Source organism: Myotis myotis, unplaced genomic scaffold, assembly GCF_014108235.1.
Source record: "Myotis myotis isolate mMyoMyo1 unplaced genomic scaffold, mMyoMyo1.p scaffold_m19_p_24, whole genome shotgun sequence".
NCBI classification, from domain to species: Eukaryota; Metazoa; Chordata; class Mammalia; order Chiroptera; family Vespertilionidae; genus Myotis; species Myotis myotis.
In genome coordinates this window covers 2,653,902-2,672,533 of record NW_023416329.1, presented here as the reverse complement: position 1 = coordinate 2,672,533, position 18,632 = coordinate 2,653,902, and the positions used below count along the sequence as shown (strand labels likewise).

General features: G+C 40.6%; 1 protein-coding gene across 9 annotated transcripts in view; it reads right to left on the bottom strand.

The window, feature by feature from the left end:
* Nucleotides 1-18,632, bottom strand: part of SHLD2 (shieldin complex subunit 2) — a 131,404-nt gene that overhangs the window by 34,538 nt on the left and 78,234 nt on the right. For all 9 annotated transcript variants that reach the window (XM_036356015.1, XM_036356013.1, XM_036356019.1 and 6 more), the window contains 2 exons: nt 16,086-16,280; nt 15,858-15,992 (listed from right to left, as the gene is read on the bottom strand). In XM_036356015.1, the coding sequence (XP_036211908.1) occupies nt 15,858-15,992; nt 16,086-16,280 (330 nt within the window). The remainder of the gene's footprint in view (nt 1-15,857; nt 15,993-16,085; nt 16,281-18,632) is intronic.

Sequence of the window (18,632 nt, the reverse complement as noted above, 5' to 3'; positions counted from 1 at the left end):
TGTTTTCAATCTATTTCATTTTTACTTAATATGTCAAATATATTTTTACATGTCATTAAGTATTATTCCACATTATTTTAAAACCTGCATAACATGCCATTGCACAGATAGACCAAAATCTTAAAACTTATTAGAGCAATCCTCTATTTGGGGGCATGTTGATTGTGTTTTACTTTTCACTTTTATAAACAGTACCATGATAAGTACATTTTTAGCTACATCTTTATGCATAGCCATGATGTATTTCTACAAGTGTAATTTTTAGGTCAAAGGCATTCCAAATTCTAAGGCTTTTGTATGGATTGCCAATTGTTCTCAAGAAAGGCTTTGCCAATTTACATTTCCAAGAGTTTATGAGAGTCATTGCCTCCCATATCTTCTCTATTAATTTCTTAGGAGAAAAATAATCTGTTGTTTTATTTGTGTATCTTCAATTACTAGTCAGAGTAATTTTTTCTTATATTTATTGGCCATTTCTTCTTTGGGGACTTGCCTGTTCATGTATCTTTGCCCATTTATCCTTTATAAATATATTTGCCTTTTGCTTACTGCATTATATTCTGATAAAATGAAACTTTTTTTCTGGTTTTTCACTTGTTGTTTAAGTTGTATATTATGACTTATATATATATTATAGTAGTTAATGTTGCTGCATTTTATTTAGCTTATTAACTTTGGATTCCAAATAAGTTTGCTTATATTTTCTTCTACTACTCATTGTTTCTTTTTAAAAACATGTTTGAATCTCTAATGTATCTGTGATTTATTTTGGCACAAATATAAATTATAAATTTTATTTTATTTTTTCCTCAAATTTTTAGCTAGATATTCCAAACATTACCTAAAAAGATAAAAGTTTGCTTTTATTTTTTAATTATAAGATTAAAAAAATTTATTGTAAAATATTTAGATAGTAAAAGAAAATGGAATTAATAGGTGAAATAAGATTGACCATGGTTTAATAAGCTGGATAATGGTGCTCTATAAGTGTTTGAACTTTTCCATACTAAAAGGTTGAAAAAATAAAAGCAGATTTCACTAACACATAACATTTTAACTAAAGATATAAATAAAAAATAAAAACCACATAATATTACCATACAGAGATAGCCACTGTGAGCATTTTAGTATCTATTATTTCCAGACTTTTAAGTGTAAATACATACTTATATATCCACTTTTATTAAAATAGGGTCCTATGCTGCAGGAAGTTTTATAATCTACTTTTTTAAAAAATATATTTTTATTGATTTTAGAGAGAGGAAGGGAGAGGGATAGAGAGATAGGAACATCGATGAGAGAGAGAGCGTTCAGTTGCCTCCTACAGACCCCTTACTGGAGATCGAGCAGGCAACCCAGTCATGTGCCCTGACCAGGAATTGAGCTGGGAACCTCTTGTTTCATGGGTTGATGCTCAACCACTGAGCAACACTGGCTGGGCTATAATCTACTTTTTAAACTAATTACCTTTTCCTCTCTCCAGGCCAGTGCACGTACATGTGTTTGCCAGTGAACACAAATGACCCCTTGAACTGTTCCCACGCCCTCTAAAATATGCGTAGGCATTCCTGTTTGCATGTTGCAGCCCAGTCCTCTAGGCCACAGCTGATAGAATCAGATTCCATCCGGCCAATCAGATTCTCTTTGCTGGAAATCTGGAAATGGGGCTTATCTCTTAACAATAAAAGTAAAATTAGGAGCTACAGAGTAGCTTTTCGCCTGGTTGAGAAGCAGAGAAAATTAGCACTGAGTGAATGAAGCAGATATATGGAGAAGCGGCCTGGACCCACAAAGCTGTTCAGCTCAGAGTTCCAAGTCCCCGGGAAACCCATAAGTCTTCTTGCATTATGTGTTATGAGATACTCCATATTTCAAATATAACTCCCTCAATTAAGTTAACCAGAGTAGAGTTCTAGTTCTAACTACAACCCCTCAGTGGCCAAGTTTAAATATAATTCTTAATGCATGCCATGGATTGCAAAATCTTCATGTGCATGCATTTTTAACTTTTACAATTTTTTCTATTTCTTGAAACAAGTGAAGTTATTTCCTCATCCAACTTGAGTCCCTTCTTCCATAAAGATAGTGGGAATTTTGAAGGTTGCCTGATCTGTATTTTATTCTTCATTCATTCATCCACAAAGATAATATTTACTAGGGCAGGCATAGTGCTGTGTAATGATGACACAATGGTGAATAAACTATTCATAGAACTTATAATCTACTGAGAAAATTAGTTAATTATTAAGCCAGCCAATAGGCTAGATAATCCCAATTGTGTTAAGTGGCACAAATGAATACAAAGGGTGATCTGATGAGAGTGGCGTGTATACACATATGGGAGGCTTCCCTCAGGAGATGAAGTTGGAGCTGAGAGAAGGAGCCACGCATGAAGGAGAGATGCAGTAAAAAGCATTCTAATCAAAGGAAACATGAAAACTCAATTTACTAAGGCAGGAAAAGGATTGGCATGTTCAAGTAACAGGAAGGAGTCATATGCAGGTTAGGCTAGTAAGTCTGAGGGAGTATGGTACTGAGACAATTTGTGATACATTTCTATATTTGAATCATGAGTTAAGGGTATAACTGGGGGAGCCAGAATTAGACTTCTGATCAAGATGGTGGAGTAGGTAAATGCGGTACTCACCTTCTCCCATAACCATATCAAAATTATAACTGAACAACAGAACAACCATCATTCACGTCCACCTAAAATCTGGCTGAATGGAAGTGGTACAAGTAGGACATAAAGAAGCCACATCAACCCTGGTAGGAGAGGTGGAGATGCAGAAAGAGATGGTCCCGCACCCACAAGTGGAGGATAAAAATCAGGAGGGATGTCTCAGCTGCAGAGGTCCCGGCTGAAAAGCGAAGAGTCCCAGCCCCACACCAGGTGCCTCAATCCAACATTCCAGTGCCAAGAAGAGAAGTCCCCACAACTTCTGGCTGTGAAACCCAGCAGGGATTGAGGCTCAGTGAGACAGAAGTAGCTAAAGTCCCAAGCGGTTCATTTTAAAGGGCCCGCACATGAACTTACTCAGGGTCACTCCCTCTGAGCTCCACAGCACTGGGTAAGCAGTGCAAAGGCCATCAGAGACATGTGGGGAGGAACTGAATTGTCTGGCATCAGGGCAAGATCTCAGGGGACAGGAGGCAGATTTCTCCCAGACAGAAGTGCTGGCAGAGGCCATTGTTCCTTTGATGAGACCTACCCCCCACAGAGCTGGTGGTGGGCACTATTTCTGAGTCTCCATCAACCTGGCTAACACTGTTTGCCCCATCCTGTTGATTCCCTCAGGCCACACCCCACCCAACTTCCAGGCCCAGCCAAGATGGTTCCAGTGCCTTTTCCATAAAAATGGCTTGTCTTGGCTCAGGCTTCAGATTTTCCTAAAATCTCTCAAACAAGCAGCATCTATACCTTTAGCATGCTCTATACCTTTCACTAAGTGGCCCCAGCATAGCACTAGTAGCAGCCAGACTTGCTTCACAGCTTGCCCTCTCCTGGACAACTCCAAGCTCAACACAAGTAGCAGCCATCTGCAGGTCAATTTATAGCTCACACCAGGTAGCTGCAGGTAGAAAACAGGTGGCAACTGACCTTGGCCTGCACCTCCTGGGAGGCCTCAGAGCCAGCACACACTTCAGACCATGTTGAAGCACCAAGCAACCACCTCCACAAGCAACACACTCAAGGGAGAGACTCAACAGGCACCAAAGTCCTGCTGAAGTAAATCCTGCTCTGTAGGGTGGGCCCTTGCACAGCTGATCCTCCACATGGTAGCAGCCAGTGCTTGCAGTCAGTTGGCCAGGAGGTAACTCCCTCCCATTGCCATGCGAACAGCAATAAAGGCTCAACTACCACAGGAGGGTGTTCACAGCCCAAAAGGGGAGTGCACCTGGAGTGCCCAACTTGGTGATCGGGAAGGCTGTGCAACTGGACCCTACAGAACACCTACTACATTAGGCCAATTTACCAAGCCCAGGAGACATAGCAGCTCTACCTGATACACAGAAACAAACACAGGAAGGCTGCCAAATGAGGAGATAAAGAAACATATTCCAAATGAAAGAACAGAAAAAACTCCACAAAAATCTATAATAATAAAAGCATAATATGCTAATTAGACCAGACATCCTTCGGGACGACCTTCCAGATGAAGCCATGGTTGCGAAGGAAGCCTGGGTCCTGGGTAACTGCCAATGGCCGGAGGGAAGCCCGGGTCCCAGGTGCCAGAGGGAAGCCGGTGCTGGCAGCCAGGGAAAGGAAGGCCTACTCTTGCATGAATTTCATGCATCGGGCCTCTAGTAACTAAATAAAATGCAGATAACCAATCTACTAGATGCAGAGTTCAAAACAATGATTATAAGGATGCTCAAGGAACTTAGGGAAAGAATGGTTGAACTTAGATATAACTTCAAAGGCATAAAAAAGGGCAGGGAAACCATAAAAAACAACCAGTCAGAAATGAAGGATACACTAACTGAAATGAAGAATAATTTACAGGGAATCAACAGTAGAGTATATGAAGCTGAGAAATCAGCGATTTGGCATGTAAAAGGAAGCAAAAACACCCCATCAGAACAGGAAAAAGAAAATAATAATCTAAAAGAAAAATGAAGCTAGTGTAAGGAGCTTCTAGGATAACTTCAAGCGTACCAACATATACATCATGGGGTGCCAGAAGAAGAGAAAGAGCAAGAAACTGAAACTTATTTGAAAAAATAATGAGAGAAAATTTCCCTAACTTGGTGAAGGAAAGAAACATACAAGTCCAGGAAGCACAGAGTCCCAAACAAAATGAACCCAAAGATGTTCACACCAAGACATACATCATAATTAAAATGCCAAAGGTTAAAGACAAATAGAAAATTTTAAAAGCAGTAAGAGAAAAGCAATTAGTTACCTATAAGGGGGGTGGGGGGGCCCCATAAGACTGTCAACTGTTTTCTCAACAGAAACTTTGCGTGCCAGAAGGGACTGGCATGAAATATACAAAGTGCTGAAAAGTAAGTCCCTACAACCAAGATTATTGTAACCAGCAAAGCTATAATTTAGAATCAACGGACATATAAAAAGCTTCTCAGATAAGAAAAAGTTAAAGGAGTTCATCACCACCAAACCAGGATTATGTTGCAGGATCTTCTTTAAGAAGGGGGGGAAAGATTTTTAAAATATGAACAAGAATTCCTAGTTGAGCAGCTCAGTTGGTTAGTGTCCTTCTGATACACCAAGGTTGCAGGTTCAATCTCCTGTCACAGCACATACAAGAAGCAACCAATGATAGCCTTAATAAGTGGAACAACAGCCCAACTGTTGTGGCTCAGTGGTTGAGCATTGACCCAGGAACCAAGAGGTAACCAGTTCAATTCCCAGTCAGGCACATGCCTGGGTTTTGTGCTCAATCCCAGTAGGGGGTGTGCAGGAGGCAGACAATCAATGATGTTTCTCTCTCATCGATGTTTCTATCTTTCTAGCCTTCTACATTCCTCTCTCTCTGAAAAAAGCAATACAAATAAAAATAAGGAAAACAACAAAATCAATGATTCCCTCTCTCTCTAAAAATCAATAAAGTAAATAAATAGTATTGTTTTAAAAATATGAATAAAATGGCAATAAGTATGTACATATCTATCAACAAATGAATCTGAAAAACAAAATAAACAAGCAGAAGAGAGATAGACTCATAGATACAAAGAACATTTTAAGGTGATCACCTGTGGGGATGGGTGGAAAAGGTGAAGGGATTCAGAAGTACAAATTAGTTGGGGGTGGAGGAATTCAGCAGAAGATAAAAATAACTCATCCACATGGACAACAGTGTGGTGATATGGGAAGGGGGGAAAAGGGTATCGGGGCCATAAATGGTGAATGAAAATTAAATTAAATTTCAAAAAGATAAAATGAAATAAAAAGAAGTATAAGTTTGTTGTTATAGAATAGTCATAGGGATGTAAAGTACAGCATAGGTAGTATAGTATTTTAATAACTATATATGGTGTCAGATGGTATTGGATTTATTGAGATGATCACTTAGTACCGTGGTCGGCAAACTGCGGCTCGCGAGCCACATGTGGCTCTTTGGCCCCTTGAGTGTGGCTCTTCCTAAGCCTTAGGAGTACCCTAATTAAGTTAATAACAATGTACCTACCTATATAGTTTAAGTTTAAAAAATTTGGCTCTCAAAAGAAATTTCAATCATTGTACTGTTGATATTAGTTAAACTCTGTTGACTAATGAGTTTGCCGACCACTGACTTAGTAAGTTATATAATGCCTAATCACTGGGGTGTACACCTGAAAGTAATATAATATTGTATATAAACTATAATTGAAAAATAAGAAGTGATTTAAATTTTTAAAAAAGTGACTAGGTTTCAAACCTCAATGAAGACATTACTATGATTTTGCATTAAATATAACCGCAAATATTAGGATTATTTGCATTTACTATGTGCTTAATTAGCTATGTCATGAGAATACTTTATTGCTATAGTATTTTAAAAAATATTAGACTTCTATTAAATAATTTCAGGAGGATATTGCATTGAAATGGTATTTAGTTGTGAACAGCTTATTTTATGTGTATTCAAGTATTCTTAAGAAGTGTAATTTAGGTCCCCAGAACACCCTCATTAGGACCAAAATGTGACCAATGCTTGCTACATATGAAGAATACCAAACATGAACTGGGAATTTCTTATTATTCTTCCCCAAAACATGAGCTCTGTTATCTCTAGTATTTAATAATGACTGAATCAACAGTGATTCAATATTATCCTTTCTAATTATACCACCTAAAGTTGCATTGTTTTTAATCCTTGGGAACAAGTAAAACAAGTGCCCAATATAAATAAAATTTGATGGAAAATGCTTCAAGAAATTACAAATAAATAGACAGAATGCTGGAAGTAGTAATCACTTACTTAAATGACCCTTCAAAATAGGTATTGTGCCATTTTTTAAAGTATCTTGAGGTATTGAGATGGATATCAAAACTTAAAATCATGGTTATGGACCAATAAGACAACTGGAGTGAGGGTGAGAGTGTGATTGGGTGAGTGTGTGTGAGGGAAACTGTGCATGCATGTGAGTGTGGGAGAGCATCCGTCTGTAGGAATGGGGGTTCAGGGTGGTTCAGGAGCTCCTGGCATAGGAGATTCTTGGCCTGCTGATTCCCACCACTTGACAGAAGAGAACCCACCATTTTGAAAGAGCTGCAGGGTCCTCCCTAGGAGGAGGATGCAGGGAGCAGCCCTGTCCCAGTGCCCCTAGCCCACAGACAAATGTGCATGGCCTCACTGCTTGTACCCAAACACCGTGACCCAACTCCCCCAGATGCACAGACCTGTCACCATTACCCAGGACACACAAACCAGACATCAACTCCATGCACCTGAACTGAGGGCCTTGGAGGACCGGCTTGTTGCCTTGACAGGCAGTGCATGGGGCCTGCCCCACCATATTGGCATGCAGTGTACCCAGCTGTACCACACACATATCAGCAGACCAGTGCCCAGCCTGCTCTGCCACCTTGACACATGGCCTGCCTGGACACAGGGACCTGCCGCCCTGAACCAGCACACCCAACCCAGTGCACCATTGCCTTGCACTGCCACCATGACCCAACTCCCCCAGATGCACAGACCTTTCACCAGGACTGAGTGTGCCTGATTCAACACCCCTGGACAAACGGCCCTACCACCTGACACTGCCCAGTAGATATGACCCGATGCCCCCAGATGCACAAACCTGCCACAGTGACAGGGCATGCCTAACCTGGTGCCACCAGAAGACTGGACCCACCACTGCAATCCGCATGACTAGTCACCTCTGGAAGCATGATATCCCCTCCCCGCTCCCCACCACTGCTAAAATGGGGAGACAAAGAAACATCCCCCAAGTGAAAGAAAAGGAGGAATCGCCAGAAAACCAACTAAATGAAATGGAGGCAAGCAATTTGTCAGCTAAAGAATTCACAGTAATGGTTATAAGGGTGCTAAGGAACTTAATGAAAACTACACCAGTGTGAAAAAAGAGATTGAAACAATGAATAAGAATCAAACAGGAATGAAGAATGACATAGCTGAAATAAAGAATACCCTGGAAGGGTTCAACAGTAGACTAGAAGAAATTGAGGACCAAATAAGCGAATAAGAAGAAAGAGTAGAAAAAAAACACCCAATCAGAGCAGCAATTAGAAAAAATATTAAAAGCAGGAGGAGAGTTTAAGGGAGCTTTGGTACAACATGAAAGTTAAAAACATCTGCAAAATTAGGGTACCAGAAAAAGAAGAAGCTGAGTAAGGAATAGAGAACCTGTTTGAAGAAATAATGACTAAAAACTTACCTGACCTGGTGAAGAAAAAAAGTCACACAAGTCCAGGAAACACAGAGCGTCCCAATCAAGATGAACACAAGAAGACCCACAACAAGAGACATCATAATTAAAATGGCAAATGTTAAAGACAAAGAAAGAATCTTATAGTCTGCAAGAGAGAAAGTTACCTACAAAAGAGCTCCCATTAGGCTGCCAGCTGATTTCTCTATAGAAACACTTCAGACCAGAAGGGAGTGGCATGAAGTATTCAAAGGTAATAAAAAACAAGGAAGTGACTCTAAGACTACTCTATCCAGCAAGGCTATCATTCAAAATTGAAGGCGAAATTAGAAGATTCACAGACAAAAAGAAGGCTAAAGGGGTTTATTACCACCAAACTAGCACTGCAAGAGATGCTAAAGGGACTGTTTTAAGAAGAAGAAATAGAAACAGAGGGGGGAACATAGACATAAAGAATAAAAATAGTAACAAATAAGTACCTATCAATAACAACCTTAAATGTAAATGGCATAAACGCTCCAATTAAAAGACATAGGGTAGCTGAATGGATAAAAAAAACATGACCTATTTATATGCTGTCAACAAAAAGACCCACCTAAGAACTAAGGACTCAAACAGGATGAAAGTGAAAAATGGAAAATTTTTTCCAGGCAAATGGAAATGGGGAAGAAGAAAAAAGCCAGGGTAGAAATACTCATATCTGACAAAACAGACTTCAAAGCAAAGGCCATAACAAGATACAAAGAAGGTCACTACATAATACTAAAAGGATCAATACAACAAGAGGACATAACCCTGGTAAACATATATGCACCCAATATAGGAGCACCCAAATACATATTTTAAAAAATCTTCTGGAGGATTTAAAGGGAGAGATTGACAGCAATATAATCATAGTATGGGGATTTTAACACCCTTCAGATATCACTAAGGGATCAGTGAGATATCACTGGACAGAAAATCAATAAAGAAACAGTAACCCTAAATGACACACTAGATCAAAAGGATTTAATAGACATTTTCAGAACATTTCAGCCCAAAGCTGCAGAACATACATTCTTCTCAAGTGCACATGAGATTATCTCTTCAAAGATAGACCACATGTTAGGACACAAACTAAGTCACTATAAAATCAAGGGTAATAAAATCATATCAAGCATCTTCTTGGATCACAATGGCATAAAACTAGAGATGAACTACAATAAAACCACCCCCAAACATTCAAACACACAGAGGTTAAATAGCATGTCATTAAACAATGAATGGGTAACCAATGAGATCAAGAAAGAAATTAAAAACTTCTAGAAAAAAAATGAAAACGAACACACAACATCTCCAAATCTATGGGACAGAGCGAAAGCAGTCCTGAGAGGGAAGTTCATAGCACTACAGGCCTACCTCAAGAAACAAAAAAAATTGCTAATAAACTATCTAACCCTACAACTTAAAGAATTAGAACAACAAGAAAAGCCCAGAATAAGTAGAAGGAAGGAAATAATAGAGATTCAGAGCAGAAATAAATGACATAGAGACAAAAAAAAAAAAAAAAAACCTACAAAAGATCAATAAAACCAAGAGCTGGTTCTTTGGAAAAATAAACAGCATTGATGAACCTCTAGCTAGACTCATCGAGAAACAAAGAGAGAGGATTTAAATAAATAAAATCAGAAATGAAAGAGGTGAAGTAACAACTGACACCACAGAAATAGAAAGGATTGTATGCAAATACAATTAACAACTATATGCCAATAACCTGGAAAACTTGGATGAAATGGACAAATGCCTAGAAAAATACAACCTTCCAAAACTGAATCAGGAAGAATCAGAAAACCTGAATAAGCTGATAATAACTGATGAAATTGAAGTAGTAACAAAAAATAAAAAAAAATACCTGCCCTGGCCAGTTTGACTCAGAGGATAGAATGCCGGCCTGCAGACCAAAGGGTCACAGGTTTGATTCCAATCAGGGGCAGGTACCTTGGTTGCAGGCTTGATCCCCAGCCCCCATTGGGGTACGTGTGGGAGGCAACCAATCGAAGTGTCACTCACACATTGATTTTCTCACTCTGACTCTCCTGGTCCCTTCCACTCTCTCTAAAAATCAAAGAACAAATATATTCTTGGGTGAGGATTTAAAAAAATATATCAAACAAAAAAACCTCCTAGCAAACAAATGCCCTGACCTGGCAGGATTCACAAAGGAGTTCACCAAATATTCAAAAAGAACTACCACCTATCATTCTCAAACTAATTCAAACAATCCAAGAGGAAGGAACACTTCCAAGCTCTTTTCACGAAGCCAGCATTATCCTAATTCTAAAACCAGATAAGACAAATAAAGAGAACTACAGGCTAATATACCTGATGAACATAGATGCTAAAATTCTCAACAAAATATTAGCAAATTGGATCCAGCAATATATTACAAAGATCATACACCATGAACAAGTAGAATTTATTCCACGGATGCAAGGCTGGTACAATATTTGCAAATCAATAAATGTGATACATCAGATAAACAAATTGAAAGATAAAAATCACATGATCATATTACTAGATGCAGAAAAAGCATTCCACAAAATCCAACACATTTTTGATACAAACTCTCAGCAATGATACAAAATTAACACCCAGAAATCATTGGCATTTTTATATACCAACTAGAGGCCCGGTGCATGAAAATTCATGCACTGGAGGGGGTGTCCCTCAGCCTGGCCTGCCCCCTCTCACAGTCCGGGAGCCCTCAGGGGCAGAAGGCAACTGGCAATCAGGGGAAGGCGACACCCCATCACACCACTGCTGCTGTCACTGCCGGCAGCACAAGCCTCAGCCGGCCCTGGATACCTGAGCCTTGGGTGGCCCTGGGTGGCTGGGCAGCCGCCATCTGAGGCTTGCCTGTTCCTTGGGCCAGCCCTAGGCAGCTGGGCAGCTGACATCTGAGGCGTGCCTGAGCCTCGTGCTGGCCCTGGGAGGCTGGGGGGCTGAGGGGACTGGGGGCTCCAGAGGTAGGCACATGGCAAGACCACACGCCTGCCGCCCTGGCACATCTGAGGGGACTGGGCGCTGCCATCTTGTGGCTGCGGGCGCTGCCATCTTTGAAGGCATGGCAGTCAATTAGCATATTGCCGCCTTATTGGCTGTGGGCACTGCCATCTTTTGTGATGGCGTGAGGGTCAATTAGCATATTCCCTCTTTATTACATAGGATAATGAACTCTTAGAAAGAGAAACAAAACAAACAATCCCATTTACCATTGCAACAAAAAAATTAAGATACTTAGGAATAAACATAATCAAGGAGGTAAAAGACCTGTACTTGGAAAACTATAGAATGTTTAAAAAAGAGATAGAAGTTATAAACAAGTGGAAGAATATACCATGTTCATAGATTGGTAGAATTGACATCATTAAAATGTCCATGCTACCCAAAGCAATATATAGATTCAATGCAATTTCTATTAAAATACCAATGGTATATTTCACAGAGCTAGAATAAATACCCAAAAAATTTATATGGAACCGAAAAAGACCTCAAATAGCCACAGCATTCTTAAGAACGAAGAAAAAACTTGGAGGGATCACAACATTGGCTATCAAGCTATACTATAAAGCCACTGTACTCATAACAGCCTGGTACTGGCACAAGAACAGGCGTATAGACCATTGCAACAGAACAGAGAACCCAGAAATCGACTCAAGCCATTATGCTCAATTAATAATTGACAAAAGAGGCAAGATCATAAAATGGAGTAAAGACAATCTCTTCAATAAATGGTGTGGGGAAAATTAGACAGGTACATGCCAAAAAAAATGAAACTATACCACCAACTTACACCATACAGAAGAATAAACTCAAAATGGATAAAAGACTTAAATGTAAGTCATGAAACCACAAAAATCCTAGAAGAAACATAGGCAGTAAAATCTTAGATATTTCACAAAGCATGATTTTCACTGATACAAGGCCCAGTGCAACAAAGGGAAAAAAATATACAAATGGAACGACATCAAAATAAACAGCTTCTGCACAGCAAAAGAAAACGGCATCAAAATGAAAGGGAACTCATTGTATGGGACAACATATTCGCCAATGATATATCTGATAAGGGGTTAATTTCCAAAATATATAAAGCACTCATATAACTCAACAAAAGGAAAAGAAAAAATCCAATTAAAAAATATGCAGACACAATAAATAGAAACTTCTCCAAAGAGGATATACAAATGGCCTAGAAACATATAAAAATACTCAGTGCCACTAATCATCGGAGACATGCAAATTAAAATGACACTTGCCAAATGGCTACCATCAATAAATAAATCAACAAATGACAAGTACCTGCAAGGATGTGGAGAAAAAGGAACCACAGTACACTACTGATGGGAATGCAGACTGGTACAGCCACTATGGAAAACAGTATGGAGTTTCCTCAAAAAATTAAAAATGGAACTCCCATTTGAACCAGTAATCCCATTTCTAGAAATATATCCTAAGAAGCCCAAAACATCAATCAGAAAGAATGTATGTTCCTAGCAGCACAATTTACAATAGCTAAGAACTAGAAACAGCCCAAGTGCCCATCAGTAGATAGATAAAAAAAAAGCTGTGGTACATTTACACCATGCAATACTATGCAGCAGTAAAAAAGAAGGATTTTTTACCCTTTGAGACAGCATGGAGGGACCTGGAAAGTATTATGCTAAGTGAAATAATCCAGTCAGAGAAAGACAAGTATCACATGATCTCACATATGTGAAATCTAATGAGCAAAATAAACTATGAAACAAAATAGAGCCAGAGACATGGAGGCATACAACAGGTTGAGGATTCTCAGAGAGAAGGGAGAGGGTGGAAAGAGATCAACCAAAGAACTTATATGCATACTAGAGGCCCGATGCATGAATTCGTGCACGGGTGGGGTCCCTCTGGGTGGCCTGCAGGGATCGGGCTGAAACCCACAGTCCAATGCCGCCTGCAGCTCCTACCTGCTGCTCCCGCTCATCCCGGCCCCACTGTGCCTGCCATGGGCTTGCGCCCAATCAGTCCCAATCGGGACAGGTTTGCGCTGCCACAGCAGCACTCACCAGCCATGAGCCCTGCATCTGGTGCCATCCCAAAGGGAGTGGCCTGCGGGATCAGGCTGAAACCAGCTCTCCGACATCCCCCGAGGAGTCCTGGATTGCGAGAGGGCACAGGCCAGGCTGAGGGACCCCACCGGTGCACGATCAGGCTGGGGAGGTTACCAAAGGAGGGCTCCAGGGCATGTCTGGCCCATCTCAGTCCCGATCAATCGGCTGGACCCCAGCAGCAATTAACCTATCGGTCAGAGCGTCTGCCCCCTGGTGGTCAGTGCACGTCATAGCGAGCAGCTGAGCAACCTTAGCATATCATTAACATATTACGCTTTGATTGGTTGTTCAGTTGTTCTGCCTTTTGGTCTATTTGCATATTACCCTTTTATTATATAGGATTACCCTTTTATTATATAGGATATGCATAACCCATGGGACAATAGTGGGATAAAGGCCTGAGGAGGGCACAGGAGTGGGTTGAAGGAAGAGGTCACTGGGGGGCGGGGGGGGAGGAAACGGAGGGGGCATCTGCAATTATTTAACAGTAAAGAAATTTTTAAAAAATCATGGTTATAAGTATGCTGAATGAATGAATAAAGAACAAATACATCTTTATGCTTTGATTCATAAATTTTCAGTATTAACCTAAATACCATAGAATTATCTAGAGTAAACTATAATTTCTCTTCTATTAGCCCAATAGCTATTCATCTTAAGAGAATATTCCCATTAAGCTTGGAACAATCTGCTTTGCTATAGCTTCATTAGAACTGGAATAACACCTCTGACCTACATTTTGATCAACATGCACTAGACTCATGCTCTAGCAATAAAACAGTGGTCAATAATGAAAGTTAATCTATCACTGACATATGTTTATCTGATTTCTCAACTAAACAAATGTTTGTCACTGTTTGATCATAACATAAAAGCCAAAAGTCAGACTTATCTCAGATCTTAGTCATAGGCTATTAATGATTAAGGGAGACAGTGTGACAGATTCTATCTTTAGGTAACTATTTTGTAGGTAAAAGTTTGGGAAGAGATATTCAGGTAAATAGAATGATCACACATTTAATCTCTGAATTAATGTATATGGGTAAAATAACTCATGAGCCACTAATTATATTATCTCTGACTGTTACAACTAAAGGATGATATAATATCCAAAAGAAAAATACACTATTTTATTAAAACATCAATTCCACTTATACAATACATGATAAATTATTAATTTATGCTGTAAAGAAAAATGTAATTATGGGTCATATTTTAAATATAAACATTCTATGGATGGCTAGTAATCTACATATTCTATATAATAAAAGGCTAATATGCAAATAGACCAAATGGCGGGACAACCGGAACCATTGGAACAACTGACCAACCAAACAACCAGTTGCTATGACATGTGCTGACCACCAGGAGGCATGCACGGAACATGGAGGGTGTTGGCCACGGCGGGATGGTGGAGCAGGTGAGCAGGGGTGCCAGACCAAGGCAGGGCAACAGTCGCTGTCATCGAGGCAAGCCTCTGGTGGTTACTGAAAATTCTTTGCTCCCACGTGCCGCGGTCCCACCCGGCGCTCACACCTGCTGCCAGCGCCAGAACCACTGTTCGCACCCACTGCCAGCGCCAGCCCTGCTCGCACCCACTGCTGGTGCCCAGCGCCGGTCCCAATTGCTCGGAGCCATGAGCAGGTGCGACCAGCGGCTGCCGGCTCTGATCACCCCTGCGGGCTTCTCCACCTCCCCCTGCTCCTGAGGGGTGATTGGAGCAGCAGCCACTGCCACTTGCACCCCCTGACTCCGCCGGCCCCACTCGCACCTGCTGCTGGCACCAGCCCCAATCACTCCATGCCTTCAGCAGATGCAAACCAGGCCGGCACCGTCAGCACATGGGAGGGGTGGCAGCAGGAGCAGGGCTGCCAGCATCCTCCGTGGGCGCGGAGGATGGGCCAAGGCCCGCCCCTGTGCCTACCACGGCCTCGCAGCCCACGGTTCCTTTCAAGGTGCACCAATTCGTGCACTGGGCCCCTAGTTTAAAATAACTGGAATAGCCTGGCCAGCATGGCTAAGTGGTTGAACATCAACCTATACCAGAGAGGTTTATTTAGCAGACGACTTTCACTGAATAAAAGTTGTAGAAGCTTCTCCAGAATTAAAATTTTAAGGAACATTCTCTGAAGGAGATCAAAACTCCACTTAAATGGTAAAGTAGTATATTTAGGAATAAGTGGAAGCTTTTCCTTTACCACTTCTAACTATAGAGGACTTTTTGGATTACTGATTTGCTTACAGGAGGTATAAAATTATAACAGAAGAATATTTAATCATAATCTCATGTCAAATGTAATCTAACCTCTTAAGATTCTCAACTTAGGCTCATAAGCATTAACCATTTACATAACTATAAGTAGATTAAACGCTTTTTGTTGTATTTACCTTTTTTCCTTTGAAGTTGAGGGTACCAGGCTGCTCCACAACCCCATAGTATAAGCACATAATGTTGACCTTGGGCCTGTTCCACTGTTAACAGAACTTTACTTTGCTTCTGTCCTCTATAACTATATACCGCCTCTGGAAAAAAAGGACTGTTTTATTTATAATGTCTAACGATAAATATATAATGTTAACCAAATTGTACACTAAGAAGGCCTTGTATCTGATCACCTGTCAGTACAGTGACATCCACCACTCTGAGCAGCGCATGGACTAGCACACCGGGCTGGAGCTGCTCCAGAGCCATGAACTCCACGCTGCTCACTTCCTGGGGCGGCCTCAGACGGAGGTCTCGGAGATAGGAATGCTTTGAAGATACATGTGCCAGTAAGTCCTGAAGTACAACATCACTAACTATATTGGAATCTGAAAGAAAACAAACACACATACACACAAAAGATGGCAACATTCTATTTTCATGGCAACACAGTATTTTCTTATACTGTATTTTACGTTGTAAAGTGTGATTAAATGCAAAACATGATTTCATTTCTACAAAACATGTAGGTTATTCTGGACTCAATTTAGATGCAAAAATAACCTTATATTTTTAATCAATAGAAATATAATTATTTACTATCTCCAAAAAACTTTGCCCTGTTCCCTCACTTCTCTATTTTTTTCACCAATTAACCAAGAACATTCCAGTTATTTTTGACTCCTCCAATTGTTTCTCTAATCCCTGATTTGATCACGGCTTTCCCAGCTCTCCAGTGCCGTTCTTCCTCGGAACTTAGCATGTCACATCTGAAATACTCTAAAAGTCATCTGACTTTCCCTGAACATGCCTTGTACTTCTCAGCCACTGTCCTCACCATTTCATTGGCTGTAATGCTGTCATCCTCCTCTGCCTTCCCAAATACTACACAGAATAATAACCACTTAGGCTCCCAGGGATTTCTCCTTTTATCTCTAACTCTCACGTGGCATTTGAGTACGTGCTACACCAAGCATGTCAAACTCAAAAGCTAACACGGGCCAAATAAACAAGGTTTAAGTTTATCTGGGCCGCAAAAATACAAAAGTTTCAAATTTCATAGAAACGTAGATTTATTTCGATAGAGACATGCTGAATACAAAGGGCTGAAATAAATGAGTAATGGTTAACATAAAATAACAGAACATTTTAATAAAAATTAATATTTTTTGTTGAACATTAACTTACAAGATACTGAATAAGTGCACAAATTAATAAGCGTAACGCAAATAAACCTGTTTTCTTGTTCTCCAAAAGCAAAGTATTTCCTGTTGTGCACAACAAACAAATTAGTACAAGACTAATGATGTGGCAATCAGTTGCTAAAATATTTGCTGCTAGTATTAGTGGAGAGAAATGGTACACCTGCGTGTAGGGGAAATGAATGCAACATGATTATAGTAATCAGTCATTAGCGAATGTTGTTCATTATTAATAACCTATATATATAAAAGGCTAATATGCTAAGTGTCTGACCATCTGACCAGTCGCTATGATGCACACTGACCACCAGGGGGCAGACACTCAATGCAGGAGCTGCCATGACACGCACTGGCCATTAACAAAGAAACAGCACCACAGACCTGACGCCCACAAAGCAACACTCGGCTTCCTCCAAGTAGGACATGGGCCCCACCACCACCCCTGAGAAACACCCCACCAAATTGCAGCCAATGCTGCCGAGACCCCATGGGGCAAAATGCAGCCCACAGCCAGCCCAGCCTGGAAATGTTCACTGTGGGCACTGGGTAATGACGTCACGTAGCAACACCTGGCTTCCTCTCCACAGTGACTAGCCTCTTTGGAGTTTCTTCAGCCCAGGAACATGACTTACTTTATAGCCAGGTGGAAACATTTTACACTTTAATCAAATGTCTGTGAAACGTTTTCCTGTGCCTCATCTCATTTGATCTTCACAGAAGTGCTAGAGTAGCTAGATAGTAGACTTGGTGGAATCCTATTTTCTTTTCATAAGCCAGAAAACGGAGATTTAGAAATTTATGGACAAAAATCGTACATCTATGGATGAGGACGGGGGGGGGGGAGGGGCAGGTAAGGGCAGAGAGTGGGGTGGGAACTGGGTGGAGGGGAGCTATGGTGGGAAAAAGAGGAACAACTGTAATAATCTGAACAATAAAGACTTATTTTTTTTAAAAAAAGTAAATCATTGTGGGGGAAAAATAAGAAATTTAAAAACTTGACCAGACTGAAAAGAAGAAATGGTGGACCTTGAAAATGACTTCAGGTTTTCTCACTGTGCAGAATATAGTCAAACACTACTGCAGTAAAATATTTTACCCTTTGTTCTCCTGCGTGATCTATAATAATAATCTGATTCATATATGTAGGGAGCGACTATAGGGTTAAGCCTCGGACTGACCTATTGGCAAAGCCACAAACAAGTCCCAGCTTACAGGGCACAGCCCCCTCTTAGTATAATTAAGCTTGACCTTATGATACTCACTAGATCCTTTCTGGGTAGCTAAGGGCTGTGGGAGGTACAGCCAGTGTTTCCAAAACAAGTGAAACTCACAAGAACATTGTAACTATGGTGACCACTATCTTGCTTACCTCTGACTACAAAATAAAGCATCAGCTTGCCGTCTGGATCCTTCTCTGTAGCCTCAGCCAGGCACAGGAGATCCACCGAGCCCCAGCTTATTCTCTTTGTCTGTCTTTTCTTTAATCCTTCACTGCACCCCTCCAGCCCCCCGGCTCACTGAACCCTTGGCTGTACTGGC